The 24,822-nt window shown below is 38.7% G+C and overlaps 1 protein-coding gene across 2 annotated transcripts; it reads right to left on the bottom strand.

The window, feature by feature from the left end:
• Positions 1–577: 577 nt before the first annotated feature.
• Positions 578–23,418, bottom strand: LOC106026930 (gastrula zinc finger protein XlCGF26.1-like). 2 transcript variants are annotated; one of them, XM_013149011.3, is made up of 4 exons: positions 23,275–23,418; positions 4,345–4,471; positions 4,087–4,147; positions 578–2,442 (listed from the first exon to the last, which is right to left on the bottom strand). In XM_013149011.3, exons 1-4 carry the CDS (start codon positions 23,275–23,277, stop codon positions 894–896), a joined length of 1,740 nt encoding a protein of 579 aa, XP_013004465.1. In that variant the 5' UTR covers positions 23,278–23,418; the 3' UTR covers positions 578–893. The 2 variants fall into 2 exon arrangements, with proteins under 2 accessions (XP_013004465.1, XP_013004466.1); XM_013149012.3 differs by lacking the exon at positions 23,275–23,418 and adding an exon at positions 22,958–23,264.
• Between the last annotated feature and the right edge of the window lie 1,404 nt (positions 23,419–24,822).

Raw genomic sequence — 24,822 nt, 5'->3', positions numbered from 1 at the left:
ATTTTTACCAGTCTCCTCTCCATGAGTAACTTATGAATTATTTTCAAAAGTCACCTATGTACATATGATTTCATTTGATTATTTTCATATGTTTGACAATAGCCATGTATACTGAATGCTTTCCCACATTGCATACATAAGCTCAGGCCACAATGTGACATCAGTCAGGTTAGCACCTCTGTCATCTCAACTTTTTCCAATATTTCTTATAGTGTGAAGGAATCTTGTTTGGAAAAGGGAAAAACTGCAGCATATTTTTCCCACACTGCCTACATACATAGGGTTTTTATCTTGTGTGCATTATTCCCCTATTTGATGGCATTTTTGTGCACAAAATGCACAGAATTACTACACAGAGGGAGTTCTGTCATACAGTGACAATCTCTCCAGTTGTGGAAAGTTTTCCTACATTCCTGATGTTCATAGGTTTTCCCCCAGTGTAGGATCTTTCATGTTTATGAATTGCGAATTTACCAACAAACCCGCTTATTCATTTCTCATACAGGTAGGGTTTTTCTACAGAGTGAATCCTTTTGTATACACAAAAGCTACAACCATAGCTGAAAGACATCCCAAATTGCATACACAAATAGGGTTTATTTTAGCACCTCTGCATACTGAATGCTTTGCCAATTTGGTTATGTCCACAGAGGTTCCTACCCAGTATGAGTTCTTTCATCAATAAGGATACCGATAAAAAGGAAAAAGACAAAAAAAAATTCATTAAGGATAGCATTTTGACTGAAGCTTTTTAAATATTGTTTACAAAGGTTTTCTCCCTAGTATGAATTCTTTCATGTATAATAAACTTACCTTTTTGACTGAAAGATTTCCCACATTGTTTACATACATATGGTTTCTCTCCAGAGTAAATTCTATCATGTAGCTTATAGCTAGACTCTGTCCTGAATGCTTTCCCACATGTTACACACATAGGGTTTCTCCCCAGTATGAAGGCTTTCATGCATAATAAGAGAACGCTTTTGCTTGAAAGACTTCCCACATTGATTACATACAAAGGGTTTCTCCCCAGTGTGAATTCTATCATGTACTTTACATCGTTTTGCACTGACGAATGCTTTCCCACATGTGTTGCATACATAGGGTTTCTCTCCTGTATGAATTCTTTCATGTTTAATAAGGTTATCCTTTTGGTTGAAAGATTTCCCACATTGCTTACATACAAAGGGTTTCTCCCCAGAGTGAATTCTTTCATGTAGAATAAGGGTACAATTATGACTGAAAGATTTCCCACATTGTTTACATACATATGGTTTCTCCCCAGTGTGAATTCTATCATGTGCTTTAAGGCTAGAGGCTGAACTGAATGCTTTCCCACATCTGTTGCATACATAGGGTTTCTCCCCAGTATGAAGTCTCTCATGTATAATAAGGTAACGCTTTTGCTTGAAAGATTTTCCACATTGTTTACATAAAAATGGTTTCTCCCCAGTATGAATTCTATCATGTATTTGACATTGTGATGCACTGATGAATGCTTTCCCACATTTGTTGCACACATAAGGTTTCTCTGCAGTATGAAGTCTTTCATGTGTAATAAGATAACGCTTTTGCTTGAAAGATTTTCCACACTGATTACATATAAATGGTTTCTCCCCAGTGTGAATTCTATCATGTTTTTGACATTGTGACGCACTGATGAATGCTTTCCCACATTTGTTGCATACATAGGGTTTCTCCCCAGTGTGAATTCTTTCATGGTTTATAAGGTTATCCTTTCGGTTGAAAGATTTCCCACACTGCCTACATACAAATGGTTTCTCCCCAGTGTGAACTCTGTCATGTTTTTGACATTGTGAAGCACTGATGAATGCTTTCCCACATTTGTTGCATATGTAGAATTCCTGCCCAGTGTGAATTCTATCATGTATTTTACATTGTGATGCACTCCTGAATGCTTTCCCGCATCTGTTGCATACATAGGGTTTCTCCCCTGTGTGAACTCTTTCATGATTACTAAGGTTATCCTTTCGATTGAAAGATTTCCCACAATGCTTACATACAAAGGGTTTCTCCCCACTGTGAATTCTTTCATGTGCTTTACAGCCAGAGACTGTACTAAATGCTTTCCCACATTTGTTGCATATAAAGGGTTTCTCACCTGTGTGAACTCTTTCATGATTAATAAGGTTATCCTTTCGACTGAAAGATTTCCCACACTGCCTACATCTAAAGTGTTTCTCCCCAGTGTGAGTTCTATCATGTGCTTTACATTTGGCTGTGGTGAATACTTTCCCACATTTGTTGCATACACAGGGCTTCTCCCCAGTGTGAATGTTTTTATGTCTTTGACAGCTACTGAGTATACTGAATGCTTTCCCACATTGCTTCTGAACGGACTGGAAATCACTGTAGGTCTCTACATCTTCATTACATTTATATTGCTGCTCTTCAATTCTCAAATAATTGTGTTCATCATATCTGTAAAAAAATAAAAAGATATCAATCACAATGGAAAGAGCTCCTCATTAACAATTGAGGTTTATGATGACTACTTTGGTTTGATGCCTGCTAAGTAATTCTAATGGTTAACTGACTCACTGTCCTGCAGTACTTCTTTCAAAGTACTAGTCATTCTAAAGAGGATGGTTTTCATTTGAGAATTTTAAATTGGTATATGATTCTAATATGTAATATCATTTTAGGATTGGTACAAATGACTATCAAATATTGATCTTTTTTTTAGCTCCTCATGTCTTCATTCTCCCCATCATCTATTTAGCCTGATCATCTTTCTCATCTACAGAAAGTAAGGGTTTCTGGTCTCATATTATCTCTCTTGCCTCAAATATGCTATTACCTTCCCATTTAAGGGAAAACCTGTAATACTTCCATTTCTGAGTCTGATTTATTTCACATAAGCTTCAACTCTTTCTGTTTCTTGTGAAAACATATCACAGTTCCTTGTTTGGCATTTTTTATTTCAGTGTAGAGTTAAACACAGGTATTGGACTGAATTAAATTTGCTGACCTATTATTTGTTTTTGAAAGAGATTCTTATTGACCATGAACTTGCTTGGGCTGAGCATCAGATTGTCATTCAGCTGATTCAGCCTCCCAGAGTAGTGGGATCGCAAGGATGCACCACCATGATGAGCTGACTCCACGTTTTCTTTACCTTGGCAACCCGTGATGGGCATCTGGGCTATTCCCATAGCTTAGGTACTTGAGTTGATTCTTCTATTAGATGCTGTAAATGACTTCATGTGCTGCACTGAACACCACATTGTGTGGATTATTAACATTTGATGATCTTAATGTATTTCACAATATATTGTGAATCATTGCACATAATGAAACAGTACAACTCAATCAATAGTCAGGAGGTAGAGGCAGAAGGATACCTCTGAGTTTCAGGCCAGTATGGACTACACAGTAAGTTCAAAGTCAATCTGAACTACATTATAAAATCATGGCACAAAAGTAAAAATCAAAAGTATATACTGATAGATGTACATGTGAAAAAATATGAAACATATCATTTTACTTTTCAGACCTCTGAATATTTTTTACCATGTTTCTATTTTATGTATCCATCAACAATGTATGAAGAAATTTAAACATGAAAAGCTCAACATTCTATAGGATATTTTCAAAGTATTTATTATAAACTGTAGCATTTATTTCCACTTTAAGTACTGATTCTATGTGAAAAATTTTTTAGACCATGAAAGTCTCATTATTCACATATATACAAACGATACTTTGAAGAAGAGTTTCTATGAAAATTCACAATTTTTTTCATTTCCTAGATTCTAGATTACAATATTTAAATTTACTCTCATACATTTCCATGATGTTGATCATGAAAGCAATTTTTAAACTGATGTATTAGATAGTGTTAATTGTTACATAGTATCAGCACTACCTCTGATTCCTACATTCAAATCCTTTAATATGGATTTCCAGATAATACAAAATAAAATCAAGTGTTTCTCTTGATATTTCTCTGAGGTTAAATAAAGTGGAATATGATCTCATTTCTTCAAGTTCCTTTGTTCCAATACTTATTCTCAAAAACTGACACTTAAGAAATGTTCCCTTTCTCTTATGTGTGTCAATCACCTTAGATTTCTTGAACAATTTTTGTCCTCTTCTTTAATTTGCAGGTTGTGCCATATTCTTCCTGTATGACAGACATAGAAATAAAAAAAAAAATTCACTATAACATTAAAGCATCACTGGTTCCAGTTATACTCATAGTATAATATACTCAGGCCTGAGATATGTAAGACAATATTATAGTTATCAAATATATTACACTATATCACTGAGTAATAATCAATGCTGTTTGCATAAATAAATAAAATATATCATCCTTACGTGTCACAGTAATATTCATGTATGTTTCCCACATCACACCTCTGTAGAGCTTCTTCTGGAATGGAGTCAGTAAATCCCACTCCTCTGGGGTGAACTTCACAGCTACATCATTAAAGGTCACTGTCTCCTAAATAATGACAAGTACCCTGAAGGTTAGAAACACAACAAATTTTTCTCAGGTCCCCAAATAAAATGTCTAACTAAAGGTCATTCTCTTAAGTATTAACTGCATATCATAGTCATCAAAACTCAAGTACATTCAAATTTAGCCACTCAGTAACAATGATGCTAGACTGCAACAAACTTCCAAAGTAATCATAGAACTGTGGCATGGCTTGTCTTGCAGGGCACCTATACTGTAGTTTTTCACTGACTTTAAAGCAGAGCTCAAAGAAGCACATGTAAACCACCATTCTCAAAACACCTGCTTATTCATAACACTAAGTTCATCTCTCTTTCTAGACAGAATTTATAGTCTTGCTGACGATGGCAGCTTGATAAGTAGCAGGGTAGACAGCCTTTCTGAGAGAAATAACTCAGATGCTAGAATTTAACACCAGGGAGAAGACCAGATGAAAGGAGAGGGATTCTCACAACCCAGGAAGAAACTGAGGAAAAAGAAAAAGGAAAGAACAACATGGATGAAAGGCTGGAACCAGATGCTCTCCCTGGGGCCAGTCCTGCACTGTGCTGGGCATTCCTTGGTATCAGATGACTCACGGTTATGATGAATTTGCGGTCCCCAAAATTGGGGGTTGGTGAGCCCAAGGCCCTTGGCAGGAGGATGCAGTGCAATGGAGAGCAGAACTGACATCTGTGGACAGTGCTAGGAATTGGGTCCCGGGGATTGGGTGACTGGCTGGATGACATATTGGAGTTGGGCAGGATGGGCCTGAACTCAGAACCACAGTGGTGTCAGTCAGCCACCCCTGGCCCAAAGAGGACTGGTGGGATCTGCTTGGGCTGGGTCATATCCCCATTCAGGAAACAACAGCCAGGGACAAAACTGTCCTGAACCTATGACATCCATACAACACAGACTAATGTGCTGAAGGCATCCGCCGGTTGACTGGTTCAGAGGAAAGAGGCCAGCCTACATTGTCCCTGTGTGTACCTCGCAGATCAACAGCAAACTGGAGAGGGCAGCAATCCCCTAACCAGCATGCTTCAGAAAAACCATAAGCAATATGGAAAGGACCTGAGATCTCCACCGTACACCTGACTGAGAAAACCAGAAACATGACAAGAGAAAGAAACAAGAAAAAGCCTCCAGCCACTGACCCAGGGAAAATAAGTCCAAGAGAGGTAAATACAGAAGAGATTGAGGGCAGCAATCATACAATATCAGCCAGAGCATCAGAGGAAATAAAGAAATACTTTTGTGACCTCATAGATGATATTAAAACTGAAATTTTAATTCAAGTGAGGCAAGATATAAAAAGATTAATAAAAGAAATGTCTAAAACCTCTCAAGAAGACACAGACAGAAGAATGCAGGAACCCAGAAAAAGAAGAGAAACCTTTTATGAAGAATATTTTAAAAATCTAGAATACATGAAACAGATCCAGAGAGATTACCAAGACATTAAAACTTCTACTGAAAGCTGGAAAAATTCCTTGACAGAAACTAAAATGAAACTTTCAAAACTTGAAGATAGATTTGCAATGTGTGATTATGAAAAAAAAGATCTCTTAAAATTAACAAGGAACCAGGAAGAAACAATAAAAGGTTAGAAGATTACAAAAGGATCTATAACTTAATAAAAAATGTGAGTGAAGAAGCAGGAATCAACACAAATGAATTACAAAAGCTATTCACAGAAATAATTAAGGAAAAATTCCCACCCATAGGAAAAGAAAATTGTATGCAGATAAATGATGTATACAGAACTGCAGCCAGCAACAACCAAAAGAGATCTACACCCAGACATATAATAATCAAGATCCCAGAAATTCATCTCAAGAACAGAATAGCAAAAGCAGTCAAAGAAGCAGATGATCTATAAAGAAACACCTATCAAAAATATGACAGATTTCTTGACACAAATGATCAAATCAAGAAGGACTTTAAGCAAAGTATTCCAAGCCCTAAAGAAAATAACCCTACAACCAGACTGATGTACCCTGAAAAACACTCAAAATTAATGGACAAACAAGATTAATGTTTCCATGACAAAAAGGAACTGTGGAGTTTCTGACTACAAAAAATACTGAAGGACATTCCAGAAAGAGAAAAAAATACCAGGATTCCAGAAACAGTGGTAGAGACCTCAATGAAAGGGACAGACAGTGGAATGAAGGAGAAAAGTAAACAATCAATAGCAGGAAAATAGCATAGTAGAGATGAGGCCGAGAAGGTTGGCTATAATCTCTAACATAGATGGCTTTCATACACTAACAAAAAGAAACACAGGCAGAGTAGATCAGGAGATAGGGTCCATTGAGATGCTCTGGATAGGAAATATACACAACCTGAAAGAGGGTTAATAAACTGAAAGTCAAAGATGAGAAAATCATGCTCTATGTGACAAGGAACAGAGACAAATAGGGACAGCTCATCCAGCAGCTGAAGATAGGTTGGGAAGTCATGACACTTTTGTGCAGTGCAGAACTACTCGGCTATAAGGAAAAAAACCTTGGGTCTTTAGTACATAAAGGAATACAGCTCAAGATCAAGCTCAGGGGTAAAAGCGTTCAGCACCACTCAGGAAGATAATGGATTGCCCCCCTAATCTAAAAACTAGAGGAGCTAGTGGCACCCAAAATGTATAAAGCAACCTGAGAAAGGGAAAGGGGAGAAATTGTCTAAAAAAAAGAAGGCAGCAGACACTTTTAATAGTGTATCAGGATTTAAAAGCCACATTAGTCTTGTTGCTCTCTTTAGATTGATTTTATTCTGCCTTAGTCTTTCTACTTAAACCAGAATTGAGGGCACAGACAGCTATCCCAAAAATAGCAGAATATACTATGCTAACTATCCTTAATTTCCTACTAACTTAAATTGAAGCCCTATATTATTTACATTGTCTTACAGTGACTGATCTTATTTGATTCTGCTTTGTTAGATTGCTGTTTTGCCTTGACTCATTTTATTCGGATTTTGTATGCTTGACTGTATCAAGAATAGAGGCAACTACACTGAAAAGAATGAGATGCAATGGGATACCCATTTTGGTTTGATTACTGTTTTTGTAGTGCTATAATGTCTCCAATGTTGTTTATTGATATTTTTGATTACTGATATATTTGATTTATTGATGTATTTTTATTAATATTGCTGTGTAGTGCTATGTTCAATTATATTATGACTGATAATATGGACAATTCTATTGAAAATAACAAGAGACATCATAGCAACTACTGTAGATCACCTAGTATTGTGGTTTTTTATGTCTTTTACATTTCATGTTTTTCTAGGAATTTGTTTTGTTGTCTTCTTTTAATGTTTTTTCCCTATAATATAGAAAAGAGAGGTATACATGTAGAGGTTCATGCATGTGTAGAACTTCTAACAGTTTCCAAGAATAGGTTATATAATGCACAATGTAATGAAGAGATACTCAGGAGAGACATTGAAATAGCCAGTGCTACTTTTGTAGCATTATGATATAAAATCTAGCAATACCATTATTCTCTGTTCAGAGTGATATTAATCTGTTTTCTTTTATTTAACTTAAACATATGTAAAGATATGGACAGCTATTTTGAAGAGAATGAGAGACATTATTGCAGCCATTGCTGACTTCCCTATTATCTGGTCTTGAAGACCTAAAATGCCTTCATCATTCTGTTGTGTAAAGCTTAGTACTATATTGTTCAGTATGTATTCACTGTGTGTGAAGATATGGACAACTACTTGGCAGAAAACAAGAGGCATTACAACAGACAGTGAAGCTGTCTGGTGGTCTTGCTTTGAAATCTGTGTTTCTTCGATTCTGACCCTATGATCTGTTTTGTTCGGTTTAATTTTTAAATTTTTAAAAATTTTAAAAAGAAACTGGTGTCACAGATAAATATTCAGTTGAATATGAAAGAAGGTTTATCAATTACCATAATTTAATGAAAATAAAGATTTGACCATTATATAGACAAGAAAATTAGGGAAAGGGAAGCTATAACCCTATAGCTCAGGAATACCAAACTATCTCCTTGTACTTAAATACTAGAAATTCTACTAGGATGTAAAGGAAAATAATGTGGGAAAGAATATATTTGAAATGCAGTGAAAATGGAGGTACAGAAAAGTAACTGCTCACTGAAAGGATTTTACCCTAGATGCTGCTGAAGCAGGAGACTGGCAGGCAGAACAAAGGGCCTCTACTTTGAGGTCGACTTCCCCATTGCTAGGCAATTTACCTGTGGCACAAAATGAATTCCACTGGACTACTTGTGCATCAGTAATGCCCCTTAGGCACCACCCCAGACCAAAGCTCTATGTATGCCACCACACCACGTGTCCAACAGAGAAAAAAACCAGACCTCCATGGTCATGGGGTTTTCTCTCTGCATTCTTAGAATACAGGACACTTTCATTTCATATTTCTATCTTTTTAGCCACACTGAAAATTCTATGAGTTGGTTCCCTGACCGGGAACAGTGTGTGAGTGACTCCTTGGGTCTTCCGAGTTTGAGTCCCCTGCCAATTCACAGACTGACTGGACCCCATTCTGAATTAATTCCTAATTTCTCAACATGCAGGAGCTGCTCAACTTACTGCTGCTGGTTTGCAAACAACACTGGTCTAATTCATTTACCACAGGTGAGCCAATTCTGCCCAAGGATTACTCCATGGGTGGGCCAACCCCACGCCAGATCTTCCTTCCCTCCCTGGACTAGGGTAGCAGTTCTCTCATCCCTTGGGCAGCCCAAAGGTAGAGCCGTTACTGTAATCCACTAGGATAACACTCGTGCTTTTAGTGATGACTGCAAAGACACAAGTTGGCAGAATTACTGTTGGTCTAAAAGACCAGGTCACAAACTGGTCTGCTTTAGGTCACTGTCCATTGGCTCACTTTACTGTGATTCCATCATGGGAAATATTATTTCCTCTCCCCCAAAAAAAACATACCTTTACAGTGCCTGGTCTGTAATCTGGGTACTCTCGCCTTAAAGAAAACCATTAAAACTAAACAATTAACCTTTTACTGCCAGGAGGCTTGGCCAACCTATCAACATAACAGCAGCCCTTGGCATAAAGAGGGGAATTCTGACCCGTGTATTCTCAGAAAGTTATATGACTTTTGTTACACTGGCAACAAGTTAGCAGAAATTTCATATGTACAGGCTTTCCTTACTCTAAGAATGTGCTCTTCTCTCATTAAATCATGTACATCTGCACAAATATTTTTAGCTAGCTGTACTGCACCACAAACTTTCCTTTCCAGTCCCCAAGACCCACTAGATGAGGTCCCGCTGGTTTTTCACCCACCCCTTCCTTCCTATCCCCAAGATCAAACCTCACAGCTTCTCAATAAATGATTTCTGCTCCTGCTGTGCAATTATCTCCCGCTGCACAGTCATCTACCCCTCCCTCTTACAGGGTCCCTAATTCTTCTCCTAAAACCTCTGAACATTCCCCCAGCATCTTTAACCCCTGCATTAGTGTTTCTCCCCAGTATCCGACCTCTCACTCCACTCAGCCAGAGCAATCTGTCCTGTCTGAAGAATCTTGGTCTCCCTTTCCTGCGTTGACATTTTCTCCATCCATTCACCATACTAGGTCTTGGGCATTCCAGCCTTCTGGAGGTCCACATGGTTGCTCACATAGAGGACAGTTGCCATCTTTTGGCCCTCCATAACATGGTGGGGCGCCACCATCTTGGGATGGGTCTCATGGTCATGGTAATGTCAGATTAGCTATAAATTAGGTTGCATCTCTATTGACCCACAAAATTATATCATAGAACTTGAATTTATAAATAATTATTACGGTTACATTTTAAGGATATTTATGTGATTCTGAACTCCACCCTCAGCTCACAAGAGTAAGCTCAGCTGTGGCAAGCAGCTTGAGAAGAAGAGGATTGCAGATGTAAGGCAAATACCACTGAAAATGATCCTGGACCTACTTTGGTGTGAGAACAAGATCCTAACTGGAGTTAGCAAAATGGCAAAGGTTCAGAAAAATGCATAAGATGGATGAATGTCTAATTGTGGGCCTTAATGAAGTTGATCACAAACATATTAACTATAACAAACTTTTAGAACAGCTCCAGGAGGCTAATGAAAACACAGCTGTTTTCCTAAATCAGCTTAGGGACACCAGAATTAAGTTTACTAAACCGAGACTCTCATGAAGGGATGATTGTTGTTAACTCATTTTATTTCTCAGTCTGCCACTGATATTCATACAAAGTTACAAAAGGTTGAAAATGGCCCTCAATCCCCAAAAGGAGACATTCTTAATTTTGCTTTCTGTGTCTTCAACAGAGATAAAACTCAAAAAGCAGAAAATGAGGCTCAAAACAAAAAATTTGCTAAATGTCAATCTGATCGCTTAGCAGTGACACTGGGGGCTCCCGAGAAAGATTTTATTGGTTTTGTTCTGTACAGTTTTGTTGAATTTTATTATACCTGATGATATAGGCAAGTCTTTTTAAGGTAGCAAGAGGCATTATGGTAACCACTGTTGATTACTTTGTATTCTGTTTTTAAATCATGGACTATGTCCATCTTTTGTTTTGACTGACACCTTTGTTTCATCACATTTGGTTTTATTGTTTTCCAAAAAAAAAAAAAAAGTGATAAGAATGGTGGAAGTAATAAAACCCAAAATGTGTAAATGTAATTGTAAAAAAGAGAAGAAAAGAAAGTGCTCTAAAGGATACAACTGTAAGTGTGTTTAGGTGTGTAAGATAGATGACCATATTACTAAGTTTTTGTTGGATCATTGAGCACAACAGTTTGCAGTCTCACTGTTTGAATGTCCATTTTGTATGCTTTAATTTTGTAACTTGAACAACTATTGCTAAGATGACAATATGTAATCTACTAACTAATGATTTCTTATTTTTTTGAAATTCTGTATACTTGTATCCTTTAACTGTTTTTGTTTTTTTTCTTTAAATTAAATTTAAAAAAAAAAAAGAAAAGCCAAAACAAAGTGGAGTTATCCAAGCTCCTTCTAGACCATGATTCAAATGCAGCAAAGGACACTGCACAAGAGAATGCCCCAATCTTGGCTTCCTTTGGGGCCCTGTTCCTACTGCAACTTTAAGAGCCACTGGAAGAGCGAATGTCCTAACCACCAGAGAGCAGGTAAGCCATGTGCTACCTCCTCACCCTCACAGGAAACACTATCTCTGCCAGATTCATCACTGACAGATCTGCTCAGACTTGCTGCTGAAGATTGAGAGGGCTCAGGGCCCACAGACTCACTAAGATATCCTTCTTGGAGCCCGAAGTCTCACTGGAGGTCCCAGGTAAGACACTATCTGTTTTTGTGCACATAGGGGCAACTTATAGCGTACTTCCTGAGTTTCCAGGTCCTTGCATTAAGTCCTCAATCTCTGTTGTGGGCACTGACAGCCAACCTACACAGCCTTTGCAGACTGGGCCTATCCCATGCACTCTTTTCTTTACCCACAGCTTCCTAGTAATTCCAACATGCCACACACTCTTTTTAGGTAGAGACCTCGTTCAAAAGCTTAACTTCTCCTTTACCTTCTCCCTCCCCACTGCTCTAGTCCTCCAAACAGTCTCACAATGTACCACAAAGTCATCCCCTCCCCTTCCTTCTTCTCTAGACAATCCCATAGTTTGGGATACCTTCAATCCCACCCTCGCTACTCATGCCATGCCTATTTTAATCCATCTCAGGGAACCTTCAATTTTTTCCTGGTGTTGCCCAGTATCCCATAGCTCCTAAACACTAACAGGGACTTAAACCTACAATTAAGTGTCTTTTAGACAATGGTTTTCTTAAACCTACCCATTCACCCAATAATGCTCGCATTTTTCCAGTACTAAAGCCTGATGGGTCCTATTGCCTGGTACAGGACCTTAGGGTAATTAATAGTGCTGTTATCTCAACCAACCCACTGGTGCCAAATTCTTATACCATGGTCTCTCATATCCCTCCTTCCACCATTCATTTTATGGTTCTAGATCTTAAAGATGCCTTTTCTAACATCCCCCTACACCCTGATTGTCAGGAACACTTTGCATTTACATGGAGTGACCCAGACACTCTCACGTCTCAACAACTTACTTGAACAGTGCTCCTCCAAGGGTTCAACGATAGTCCCCACATCTTTAGCCAAGCTCTCACTACTAACCTCACAGAACTTGATCTCAAACCTAATACCCTTCTTCAATACATAGATGACCTTCTCTTATGTTCTCCATCCCATACGTTAGCCATACAGCATTCAGCTGATCTACTTAATTTTCTTGCTAGTCATGGATACAGAGTCACTCTTTTTAAAGTCCAGATAACTTCCCCAAAAGTTAAATATGTAGGTCTCTCTCTCACCCCCAACACTAGTTCTATCATCACAGATCATAAGACTATTCTTCAAGATTTCCAGATGCCCACAACCAAACAAAAGGTTACATCTTTTCTAGGTTTAGCTAATTTCTTTCATCTCTAGATTCCTAATTTTGCAACCCTCACTAAACCCTTCTACCAAGGCATCTAAGGGTCCCTTAACAGAATCCCTAGACCCCACTGTACCTATACATGCCTCCTTTCATAAATTAAAAGAGGCTCTCCTAAGAGCTTCAGCCCTTATCCTTCCTCACCCCACCCAATCTTTTATTCTATATACTACCTCTCAGGGTCACAATGCTGTAGGTGTACTAGGATACAAAAAAAGGCCTTGTTTTGAAGCATAGCCTATTGTCAAAACAGTTAGACAACACAATAAAAGGATGGGCTCCTTGTCTCTGAGCCCTTGTGGCTGCAGCCCTACTGACACAAGAAGCTAAAAAGTTTACAGTACAGAAGTCTATTATAGTACATTCACCTCATCACTTAAATGAGCTCATCTCACATAAGGCACTTCCTGCCCTGATGACCCCTTCTCACCTTCAACAGGTACACCTAGCCCTCTAGCTAGACCCTTGCATTTCTATTGCAACTAGTGGCCCTCTTACTGTGGTAACCTTACTTTCCACTTCAGAGGGCCACCCCACTACAACTGCATTGATGACTTACAGATGACTTCCATCCTTTTCCCTCACATCAGTAGCACACCTCTCTCTCTCTAGCCTTTCACACATGGTTCATAGATGGCAGTTTAACAAACACAGACAGCAAAAAAAAAAAAAAAAAAAAAAAAACAGGATATGCAATGATTAACCAGTCAAAAGTTATAGAGGCAAATCCACTGCCACCTAGAACCTCTTATCAGAGGGCAGAACTTATTGCCCTTACAAGGGCTCTGACACTAGCAAAAGACAAAGTCATAAATAAATACACTGATTAAAAGTATATATTTGGCATTTTACATTCATTTGGCAAGAAAAGGGTATTATTAACTCTCAGGGAACCCCCATCATTAATGCATCTCTTATCCTTAAACTTCTAGAGGCAGCACAACTCCCAAAACAGGCAGCAGTTATTCATTGTAGGGCACACCAGAATTCTGCAGATCCCATTGCTCAAAGAAATGCCTTTCCAGATTCATAGGCCAAGTTAGCTGCACAAAGACCCTATCCTTATCATCTTCTCCCTTTTGTTCAAAACAGTCTACCTCAGCCTAATTATTCACCAGAGCAGCTACAGTTACTTCATAAACCACATTACAAACAAACCACTCAGGGATGGATTTTCCAAGGATCAAAACTTGTTCTCTCAGATCAGCAGGCCATGATATCTCACTGAGTTACATAATTGTTTCCATATACAATCACAGGCCTATACAAATTCTTGGCCCCAGTAGTCACATACCCTTCTCTAACAGTTTTCATTCTTAAGAATACTGTTATCTCTGGGCTAAGACTTATCCTCAGGGACATATAGCATCCCCTTCCTTATTCATCAACTTGAAAGACACACTCCGGGTCAGGACAGACAGACAGATTTTACACATATGCCATACCACAAAACTCTCAAATATCTTCTCGCCTTTGTTTGTACATTTTTAGGATGGATAGGCACCTTTCCCACAACCAGGGAGACCGCTGTAGTTACTAAAGTCCTATTACAGGAAATCAAACCAAGGTTTCGCCTACCTCAGAGTATTCAGTCAGATAATAATCCCATCTTTTTTTCTCAGATTACTCAACATATATCCTCAAGCTTACACAACACCTGGCGCCGACACATTCCATACCAGCCACAATCCTCAGGAAAAGTAGAAAAGGCAAATGGCCTCATAAAAACAAAGCTCATTTTGGAACTGCACCAACCTTGGCCTCAACTCCTGCCCTTAGCCTTAGCCAAGCTCAGGACACTTCCCCGAGTCCCGACATTTTTAAGTCCTTTTGAACTTATGTATGGCAGGCCATTCTTACTCCACAATCCTCCTCCTCCCCAAAACCTCCCTCCTCTTGCTGACTATATACCAGTCCTCTCCTTCCTGCAATACTTGTTGCGACAACATGTTGATCTCTGCCTTCCTCAACCCTCTGAAGGGGCCAAACCAGATCCTCCCATCCCCAGGAGATGTAATTAACCTCAAGACATTTTAAATCCACAGGATCACAACCAAGGTGGAGGGACCCCATTCTGATCTCCTTAACCCTACAGTGGTGAAAGTTGCTGGACTCCCATCCTGATTGCACATCACTCGGGCTAAGCAGTGCCCTCCCAGCCCTAAATCTAACCATTCTTAACGGTCACCTCATCTTCTGTCACCTACTCATCTCCGTTTCATGAAGGCCCCACAGCCACAACTCTCAGGCTAAGTGATGTTTTGTTATCCATTTTGGTTCCTACTTTCTTACAATTTATTAATTATCGTTTTTACAACAGGACTCATAACAGTCTTTCCTAAAGACTCCCACATCATGTGCAAGATCGTCTTCATGTTGTTCTATGTGACAACTGTCTTAGTTCTCTCTACCCTAAGGTGTTTGGTCAAACGTGGGATCCCTGAAAGCTTAGGCTCTTACCTTCCCAATAGTGACACAACCATGGCCTTCCCCACCCCTCCTATTCTTTCCAGCTCAACTCGTGGACCAGAGACAAGTCCTAACTACCTACATTCTTAACATTTACCCTTGCAGATAGGGAAATAATCACCTCTCATAACTTAACTCCTCCTAACTCCACACTTATTGTTCAGAATTCTATCTCACTGTGGTAATGATTTTACATATCTAAATCAAAGGCACTTTGTCTTCTACCTCCCCTGAGTCCTTGAATATGATAGTGGCCTGCCTACTCATAACACCTTGTCTCTTTGTTTTTCCAGTCTAATGTGCAGGCATTCACCAATGATAAAGCTGTCCTGGCTAAAACACCTGGCACCAGCTTCTACATGGGCATCAACTGTCATCCCATTGACCCTCCTAAACCCCAATACGGCAGCCCTCCTTTCAGCATCAGTTAGTAAAGGACAGAAAAACTTCACCCTTTTCCTAATAATAAAAGGACAGGAATGAAAATATTTTGCCCTACACGTGCAGCGGGAGGCTAGGAGGCGGAACCAAGGGGCTCTGTCTTGAGGTCATCTTCCCCACCCTTATGTAATTTACCTGTGGCACAAAAATGAATTTCAATGGGTACTTGTGCATTGTAAGCCCCCACACCAGGAGTCTAGCAGAGACAAGAGCCACACCTCAGTGGTGGGGGTTTGCTCTCCGTGTTCTTGGAATAAAGGCCACTTTTATTTCATGTTTCTATCATTTAAGACACATCAAAAATTCCATCAGTCACTAAGTACAGAAGGAAGAGTCCAGCCCAGTGGGGTAGTACATGCCTGTGCTCCCAGCACTTTAGAGGCAGGTGTAAGAGGAATTTCAGGAATGCAATGCATACAGTGTCCAGCCTGGGCTATGCAATAAGACCAGCTCAGACTACAAAGTATGGCCATTCATCAAACTCCCTCAACAAATGAAAACTAAAATTAATTCAGTCATTTACAAATCACACCTTTGTACCAAGGATACATCTCAGTGGTGCAAACACCTGGCTGATGTTCAAGGTCCTGAGTTCAATTTCTAATATCAAAAAGAAACAAACTAAACACACCTTTGATTTGTTCAACAAGTATAAATGAAAGGAAAAAGCCTACAAACATTCAATATTGTGAGCAAGGAAGCATTCCACATAATAAACATGGAAAACATTTGAAGTTCAGCATTGATATCAGTGGACAAATGAATCTCAGGAAAGGAAGGCAACTCTCAGTGCATTCACAGGCATGTAGAATATTATTTCATGATTCAGATGATGTTATGCCTAACAGGATGAAAGCAAAGGTGTTTCATTTACATTCAGAGAGAAACAGAATGACCTTAGAAATCTGGACTGTACAATCTCCACACTTATGTGCATTGGTGAACTATTGAAATGGGAAAGAGAAACAGGAATGACTGTGCAATTTAAAAAACACTCAGTTAATAAGAAAGTTTCCTCAGACAAAAATCAAGCAGCCATGAAAATTAAAAGAAATTGAAATCTATGAAGATGGGAATTAAACAAGAAAACATTTGTTGGGAACGCAATACAAAGATTTTACATACAGAGTTAAGATCAATGAGCACAAATCTAAAAATAAACAAATACTTATTACACTCAAGATAAATAATGAATAGAAAAGAAAATCTAAGTCACACTTGTGAAAATCAACAAACAATATTGAAGTGTGGAAGAACAAAATAATTAGATTTATTAAATTAACACTCAGCTAGTGAATTCCACAAACACCTTTACTATGGAGTTTATGAACATCCACAGACAAGGTCCATCTTTCTAATGTATAGAAAATACTTTGTGCTATGATTCCTGGGAATATATGTGATTCTTTTTAAGGGAAATTAAAGAGTCAGAAACTGTGACCAAGAGACTAAATGAGAAAGTACTTTGGCCTTGATTCACATCCAAGTCCTTGTGAACAACAGTAAGAAGTGACTAAATTGAGAAACACCATGAAACCTACAAGATATTTCTCTGTGCAGTTTCTAAAGTAGTTCCTGAAAAGTTAAAAAGGAGAAGCTAAAAAGACAGTCTCCATGAAAAACCACAGATTGTAAACTTTGGAAAATTTCCAAAGGAGAGTTGTCATCAATCATGCAATAATACCTTCTGACCTAAAAGGATTGTATCACCTGGCTACTTTCACTTCTTGCTTAAGACCCAATATGAAACTTGCTGAATACATGTGGGACACTTTCATTGTTATCATTAAATGTAAACAAAAGCTTTGGGAATAAGATTTTCTTTAAATGATTAAAACAATAAAATACAATACAGGTACTTATTCATTTATATCTGCTTATCTGTCTTCACACATGAAATGATGAGACAGAATCCATATTAGGTAGTGATAAGCAAACTACAGTTGCAAACATGAGTGCAACAAATCCACAGCTGACAGTCATGAAACGCTAAATTCACTAACAGCAGAACAGGTCAGCCTATCAAGAGAGCAGGTCACATTATCAGGAGAACAGGTCAGATTAAAGGGAATGAAACAACAGGTGTCAGAAATGACTAATAGCTAGACACCTAGCTAAAGGGCAAATACTCTAACCACCTGGAGACCAGTGGTTATTATATGGAACTGATAAGGATAGATTAAATAGAAAGCTATGCATAAAGACATACTTGGGTTGCATTCATTCGACAAAATCTACTGAAGCTACATTAGCTTTACTATATTGCACATGTACAATCAGCAGTTCTTTAAACACAAACATCATTCCTTGATACGTACCCAATTCCTTGATACGTACCCAAGAAAAACAAACCACAATAACAGAAATAGGATTGGAAGGGAAAAAATCAGTTTTTTAAAGTATATATTTAAGAATTCAAAACAACTCAATCAGTGACTGACAGAAGGCAGAGCAATCTTTAAAGTAACGCATAAAATAAACAAGATAACAATTCAAAGCAATATATCAGATGGATTCTATCAAATGTTTTATCACAGAAATACATAGCACACTGGCCTTACAAAAATCCAAGCATTCACACATATGGCCCAGGATCAGAGCAGCAATACAGAAGGTAATGTAGTCAGTGGAGTGGAAGCCATGCCCAGCAGGCTCTTACACAATACTGGGATGAAATTAGAAATGAAGAGCAGAAACAAATTAAGAATACTCTCAGAATGAGAGATCTAATCACAACTTTTTTAAATGACACATTTCAAAAACATCTTAAATGATTAAGGATTTCATAATCTATGACAGAATGTACATTTGGAATTATTTCAATTACTCAAAATTGATGCCTCAACTCATATTAAAAACAATGAATGCAGGTATGGAAAAGAAGAAAGATTTCAATCTCAGAACATTAGCAAACACAGGGCAGAGGGAAGCTCATCAGTGTGTCTGTGAGCTGAGGGCATGGTATCAGTACTCTTCATCACAGTCTTTGGGAAGTCTAAGACTAGGTCCAGCACTGCCCATAACAGGCCCATCCCTGAGACTCCAGGAGCCGAGTTCCGAAACAGCACTAGAGAAAACTGCTGCAATATAAAAATGTTAATCACTCCATGGAAAATAAGGTTTTTTCATTGCTCTGTATTTGTGCAGAATCTAAACAACAATAAAGAAGAAACTCTTAAAAGTATTAGAGGCATTATTGAGTAATTAATATAATTGAATACATTACAATCCAGAGGTAAAACTTCCTACAATGATGTCAGTGGACACAGAAAAGACATAACAACTGAAATAAAATTAGCAGAGAATCAGTTGGATTGCATAGAAATGTAGTCACTTTCAAGTAACACTGTATATGGTGAAAAAAATTATAGTTGCAACAAAACTTTAGTAGAATTTATGACATACTGTACCACAGACAAGATCTCTGGTTTGAAATACAGATACAAACCAATGTAAATATGTGTCAGGTAAAAACAAGTGGACTGAAATTACCAGCATTACACCACATGCAATTCACATTCTGTAATTTCACAAATGTGAAAACCACACGTGAAACAGCTATAAAAAGCACAAAGTGCATCATTTAGCATGTCCTTTTCAACAGTGTTCAGTCACTACCAATGAATTATAATAATTACATGACCAATTGTGCTTCTCTCTCTGCACTCACAGAAAAAATTCTTTTACAAGTCCAATGATGTACCTCAGCAGCGCAGTGCCTGCCTTGGCAATGAGATTGTGAGTTTGATTCCCAGTTTTTAAAAATTGCATGTAGATGTGAATTGCTAATGTCAAGGAGATTAATTTGTGTATTTAATTCGCAGCCCGTTTTCAGTATTCAATGGGAATTGTCCATTTTTCCTGTGCACTGTCTCCTTCCCCATCCACTTGAGTGTAGCCCCAGGTGCTCTATCTCTAGTGACGTTCATATTCTAGTCACCTTTTTGAACTCTTTCTGTATGCTCACACCACTATGCATGTAGTCAGTACTCCAGAAAGTCTTATTTACCTTAGAAACTCCTCTCTCTTTAAAAAGGTGAAACTGCCAAACATTTGAATCCTTCTGAGGCAAACACACCACTCAACTGAAATTATAAACCTGATGCTGTGTTACAGATATGACACTAAAAGATATATTACAGAAATACTTGTTATGTGTACTCTTAACCATAGTGCTAACCACTCAGCTCAGTTTCTGACTATTTAAAGTTTCCATTTTATCCTCTCATGTGGGAAACACATGTCAAGCAGTATGACCAGATTGGACCACATCAGTACAATAATAATAATAAAATCCAGAGAAACAACGACACAAAATGCCCCCAACAGTATTCACATATCCAAACAGGATTGTACTGCTCTCCTGATGGAGCTGCTCAGGAGAAACAGGTGAAAACAGCTCTCCAAACTGCAAACAACCGGGTGAGGCTTGTGTTGTGTAGGGGACAATATGAAGACTGGAAGGACTGACATAAAAGTAACATTTGAGTTGCAAAAGGAAAATGACTTGATCAATGTAAAAGTTATTGACAAGAAAATGCATTGAATATGCACAAAAACAAGCCTGATATTGCAAACACCATCACTAAGCATTAGATTTTTTCAATGTGCTGAATACAAATGCCTTGATCTTTATTTCTTTTTTTTTTAAACTTTTTATTGGTACCGACGATCGAACTCACGACCGTCTGCTTGCAAGGCAGGTGCTTATGCGCTGAGCTAAATCCTCAGATCTTTATTTCTGACATAACAAAGACACATTTATAAAACAACTTATCACATGTACCCTACTGAATGCAGGACACTGTGAATCACAGGTTCTTCACCTATGATGTCTTTTTTCTGAAATGAGAGACTCATCTCTGCATTCCCTGACATGAGCAAATAAACTTTGCATTGTGCCATGTATCAATAGTAGATATTCTGTGTCAACTTAAAAATTTAATAGAAGTTTAAACTGCAAACATTTTCTCTTTATTATTTAAGGTCCCGTGGACTTTAGAAAAGGTAATTTAGGATAGATGTAAACCTTCAATGTGCATCTCATATCAAAAAACTCTCTTGCTCAGTTATCCAGAGTGGTGCCAGTTTTGAAACACTCCTAACTCTCACAAGGCGCTGGCATTAAATTTGTGCACCACCATGATTCAGTGTTGTTTACTTTACCCTAAAACTGTATATGTTGGTGGAATTTGGTGACATAAAAGTGAAAACACTGACCCAGGCAAGGTAGTGCACACCTGAAACCCTTGCACTACAGTAGATGATGCTTGAAACTCCCTTTACACCTTGTCCGGCTTTACACTTGCCTCACCTCATGGTTTTATTCCAGAAAAATTCCTAAAAAATAGTCTTCAGAAGCCTACGGAGAACGCTTCTGTCTCTCTCTCAGACAGAAGTTTTCTTTCACTCAATAAATACTTCTGCGTTTAACCTCTGCTATTCCTAAAATTCATTTTTAAATCTGAGAGAACATGAACTTGTACTGCACATACTCAACAGTCCAAGTGCTGGCAAAGTCGCAACACTTCTTGCCAAGTTAGCAAAGTAGTAAGACCTTATCTCAAAACGCAATAAAAATATTTGTTAAACAATTAAATTTTTTTTCAAATTTGGGAGGATGAAGCTAAGGGCCAAATTTCTGAGGCCAGTCACTGCACAATAAGAAACATGACATGTGCCTTGAAATCTTTGGTGTCCAAAAGAAAAAACTTCCCTTGCTACTTTAGCTATGATGTCCAACATATTTTCAAATCACCAATACTAGGGTTCTAATTTCCTATCTAACCTCAGAGATGATGAGTGGAGCTGATCAGTAGACACAGAAGAAATATTGATCTATGACAATGTCTCCCTCCCCTTCTATAGGCCTCTGACCCTTTTCCTACTCTCAGACCTAGCAGGCAGACAACCCTTCAGTGCTGTCACAGTAGGTCAAGCTCACCTCAGAAGTCCTTTACTCTTCTGGCTGCTGATTGGGCCTCCCACCACATGCCTCTGCTCTCCCATTTCCTTTCAATGTCTTTGGCTCTTCTCATTCAAAAAGAACTTTTGTTTTTATTCTTTAATACTCATGCATATACTATGTGAGTATACTCCTACTTCAGCAAAAATCTATCACAGTGTTTAACATTTTTTTGTCTTTTGAGACAGGGTCTCACAATGCAACTTAGGACACCCTTGAGCTCACTTCATAGCCAAGGATTGCCTTAAATTTGCAAGGATCCTCCAGAATGAGCCACCTGAGTGCTGGGAATAAGGGCACCTGTCACTATGCCCAACCAAGTACTGCAAATTGCAGGTCAAAGTCTAAGCACAGCCCAAAGGCTACAGCAATTTTTTCAGATATGACACCCATTTAAATTTCCATTCTCTATATATCACATCTCTTCCTGCCTAGAGACACCAGTTTGGTGTATTTCTCAGTGTAGTATTAACAGGTAGCACCTACAGGAAGTTGTTCTCTGCAGGAACTTTCCCCTCAGGAGCTAATGCATTGCCATCCCCCAAAATACCTCACAGCATTCTAAACTATGACAAGCCTTGCTTCAGTAGTTCAATTATAAAAAACTGTTTATTTACTTAGTGTATAATTAAGACACTAGCTAAGGAAGGGGCCTGCAGAAAACTTGCTAAATTAATGGGTTTGATAAAAATTAAAATCAAAATAGACAGTGACTTAGGGCTTTGAACCAGCAGTGAATTTTCTCACCCACGATAAAAGGCAGATTCCTGTCTACTATGGAGACTTGCAGCTGCTACTTACTAAACTCCTGAGATAACAGAAATGTAAATACAAACAGCCAGTTTATCTCTAAACCCTGTTTCCTGTAGACATCACAGGCTAAGGAAATGTGCTAGAGAACCTGGGTTCAAAGTAGTCCTTTTTTCTGGGTGCTGTGACTCAGGCCTGTCATCTCCTCACACTGGACTCTGGTGGAGGAGGAAGGCCCAGAGGTAAGGTCCAGGCCACACAGATACACTCTGTATCCAAACAATGAAAAAATGAAAAAGAAAAGAAAAGAGAAAAAGGAAGATAAATAGATAGATAAACGTCTATTTTAAATCCATAGAGCCACGTGTGCCCGGCCAGCTGACTACTCACAGAAAAAGCATTCCGGAAGCCAAGGAGCTCTTCTCATTTCTTATTTTGGTTCCGGAACTCCAAAATCAGTGTTGTGAGATTATGAGTTCTGTTTATGAAGTAATATCATTCAAGGAGAGGTCTCACATATGGAATTCAGATGATAGTTTTTGTCATTTTGAGGACACAACTCTGGTTTTGCCTCCGAACCACCGCTCATCTCAAAACACAGCTGTACCTGGGGCTGCCCAAAAAGACCATCTGGGCTTACAGTGGTTCAGCCCATTTCCTTCCAAAACAAACACATCCCATTCCCAGCTCCGGTACCATCAAGTTACCATTGTGATGCTTGAGGGTGTCCGAGGATCCTTTGCAGCCTGCAGTAAGAACTCACAGAAACTAGAGGTGCGCTCAGCTCCAGGATCTCAGCATTGAACTTACAGAGACCCCTTCTACACCATCGCTGGGAAGACCCTCCTCCCTTGGCCCACCCGATTGGGTGAGCAGCCAGCCCCACCTTTATCAATGATTGGCTTCTGGGCCCGTCTCTCTCCTGTGATGTCACCCTCATCTGCCAGTATTCATACTTCCCTTTAAAGGCTTCACTGTTGGCTGTCAAGAGTTTCCTAAAGGGCTCAGTGCCCTCTCCTTAAGCTGAATCCTAAATGTTCCCTGGTCAACGTCCTCTGGAAAAAAAAAAAATCCCTTGAGGACATAAAAGATTATTTGGCCAGGTCAGACCAGGACAAACTGCAATGGGTAGGAGCTGCTGTCAGGAATGCGCCCATAACATTTTCTGCCCGGATTGTCACAGGGGCTCTTTCAGTGCTCATTTTCATTTAACTAATTAGTATGCATCCACCAAGAGAAATGCATTACAGCGTGAATGAAAAACCTACATATAAACAGTAATAGGTTTCTGGGAAAAGTAAAGATGAAGGAAAATCAGACAGTTCAAGTGCTGCAGAAAAGTTTCATTCTGTATCCAGTGTCATAAATCATACCTAAATTGTGACGATAAACCTAGCCAAGCACGAGATTCACAACAATTGCTGAAACAGAGTCCCACACTGGATCCACTAGATCGCTTCCTGGTATTGAGTGTGGGATACAAAAACACTTTTGACTGTAAGTGAAAACACTTTTGGCATGTATGGATATATTCCACTCATTATATTAGAGCATTAAACTGTTGCCTAATTGTTGACCTGACTTCATATCTAAGGTTGATTTTATACAACCCATAAATTTTAGATCTAAAATACAGACAGCAGGAAATAAAATCTAATGAATTTGATGTAGGAATTTGCAGGAAGGCAATGGTACCGGAGTTGGGACTGCAGGACCTGGCACAAGTCCCAGGAAAGGGCTTTTTTGCCTCTTTACTAGGTGCAGCCAGGAAAAAAGGCCCTCAGTTATCTGGCCACTACCTTCTCACAGGTAGGTGTCTGACCCTCATTACTTTTCCTTCTTCCAAACAAGGTGTTTTCATTTCCCATTTCAATCTTGAGATCTCTAAGCCCTTGGTTTTATGAATGTTACATTCACTCATTTACTATAGGGCAGTAGTAGGATGCGGACCCCCTCCTGTGACTGGGTCAGGTAGAAAATCATTTTTCTTTTTTTATGGATACCCGTTATTGAGCAGCAAAAACTTTTTTTCTTTCTTTTCTACTTTCTAGTAAATAAGAAAAATATCTCCTAAGTTCCTGCTTTTGTCCAAAGCTATATTCCTTGTCCTTGTGAGTCCCTTAGCTCAATTTCTATCAAGTTAAAAGGTTTAATAATTTTCTCTGCAATGATTACTGGTTGGGTGTTGGTAATAGTCTTGCTAACTAGCTAATAATTCCAGTGCCTCTTGAATAGATTATTTTATAAGTGTGTTG

This window comes from Cavia porcellus, unplaced genomic scaffold (assembly GCF_034190915.1).
Source record: "Cavia porcellus strain 051 isolate PalLab524CR breed Dunkin Hartley unplaced genomic scaffold, mCavPor4.1 scaffold_7, whole genome shotgun sequence".
Classification (NCBI taxonomy): Eukaryota; Metazoa; Chordata; class Mammalia; order Rodentia; family Caviidae; genus Cavia; species Cavia porcellus.
The sequence above is the reverse complement of the archived record's forward strand: the minus strand, read 5'-3'. Positions and strand labels throughout refer to the sequence as shown.

Coding starts and splice junctions, on each gene's coding strand:
- LOC106026930 (XM_013149011.3), bottom strand. Junction 4,148..4,344: donor CATGAATATTACTGTGACAC/GTAAGGATGATA, acceptor TCTGTCATACAG/GAAGAATATGGCACAACCTG. Junction 2,443..4,086: donor AATTGTTCAAGAAATCTAAG/GTGATTGACACA, acceptor ATTTTTTTACAG/ATATGATGAACACAATTATT.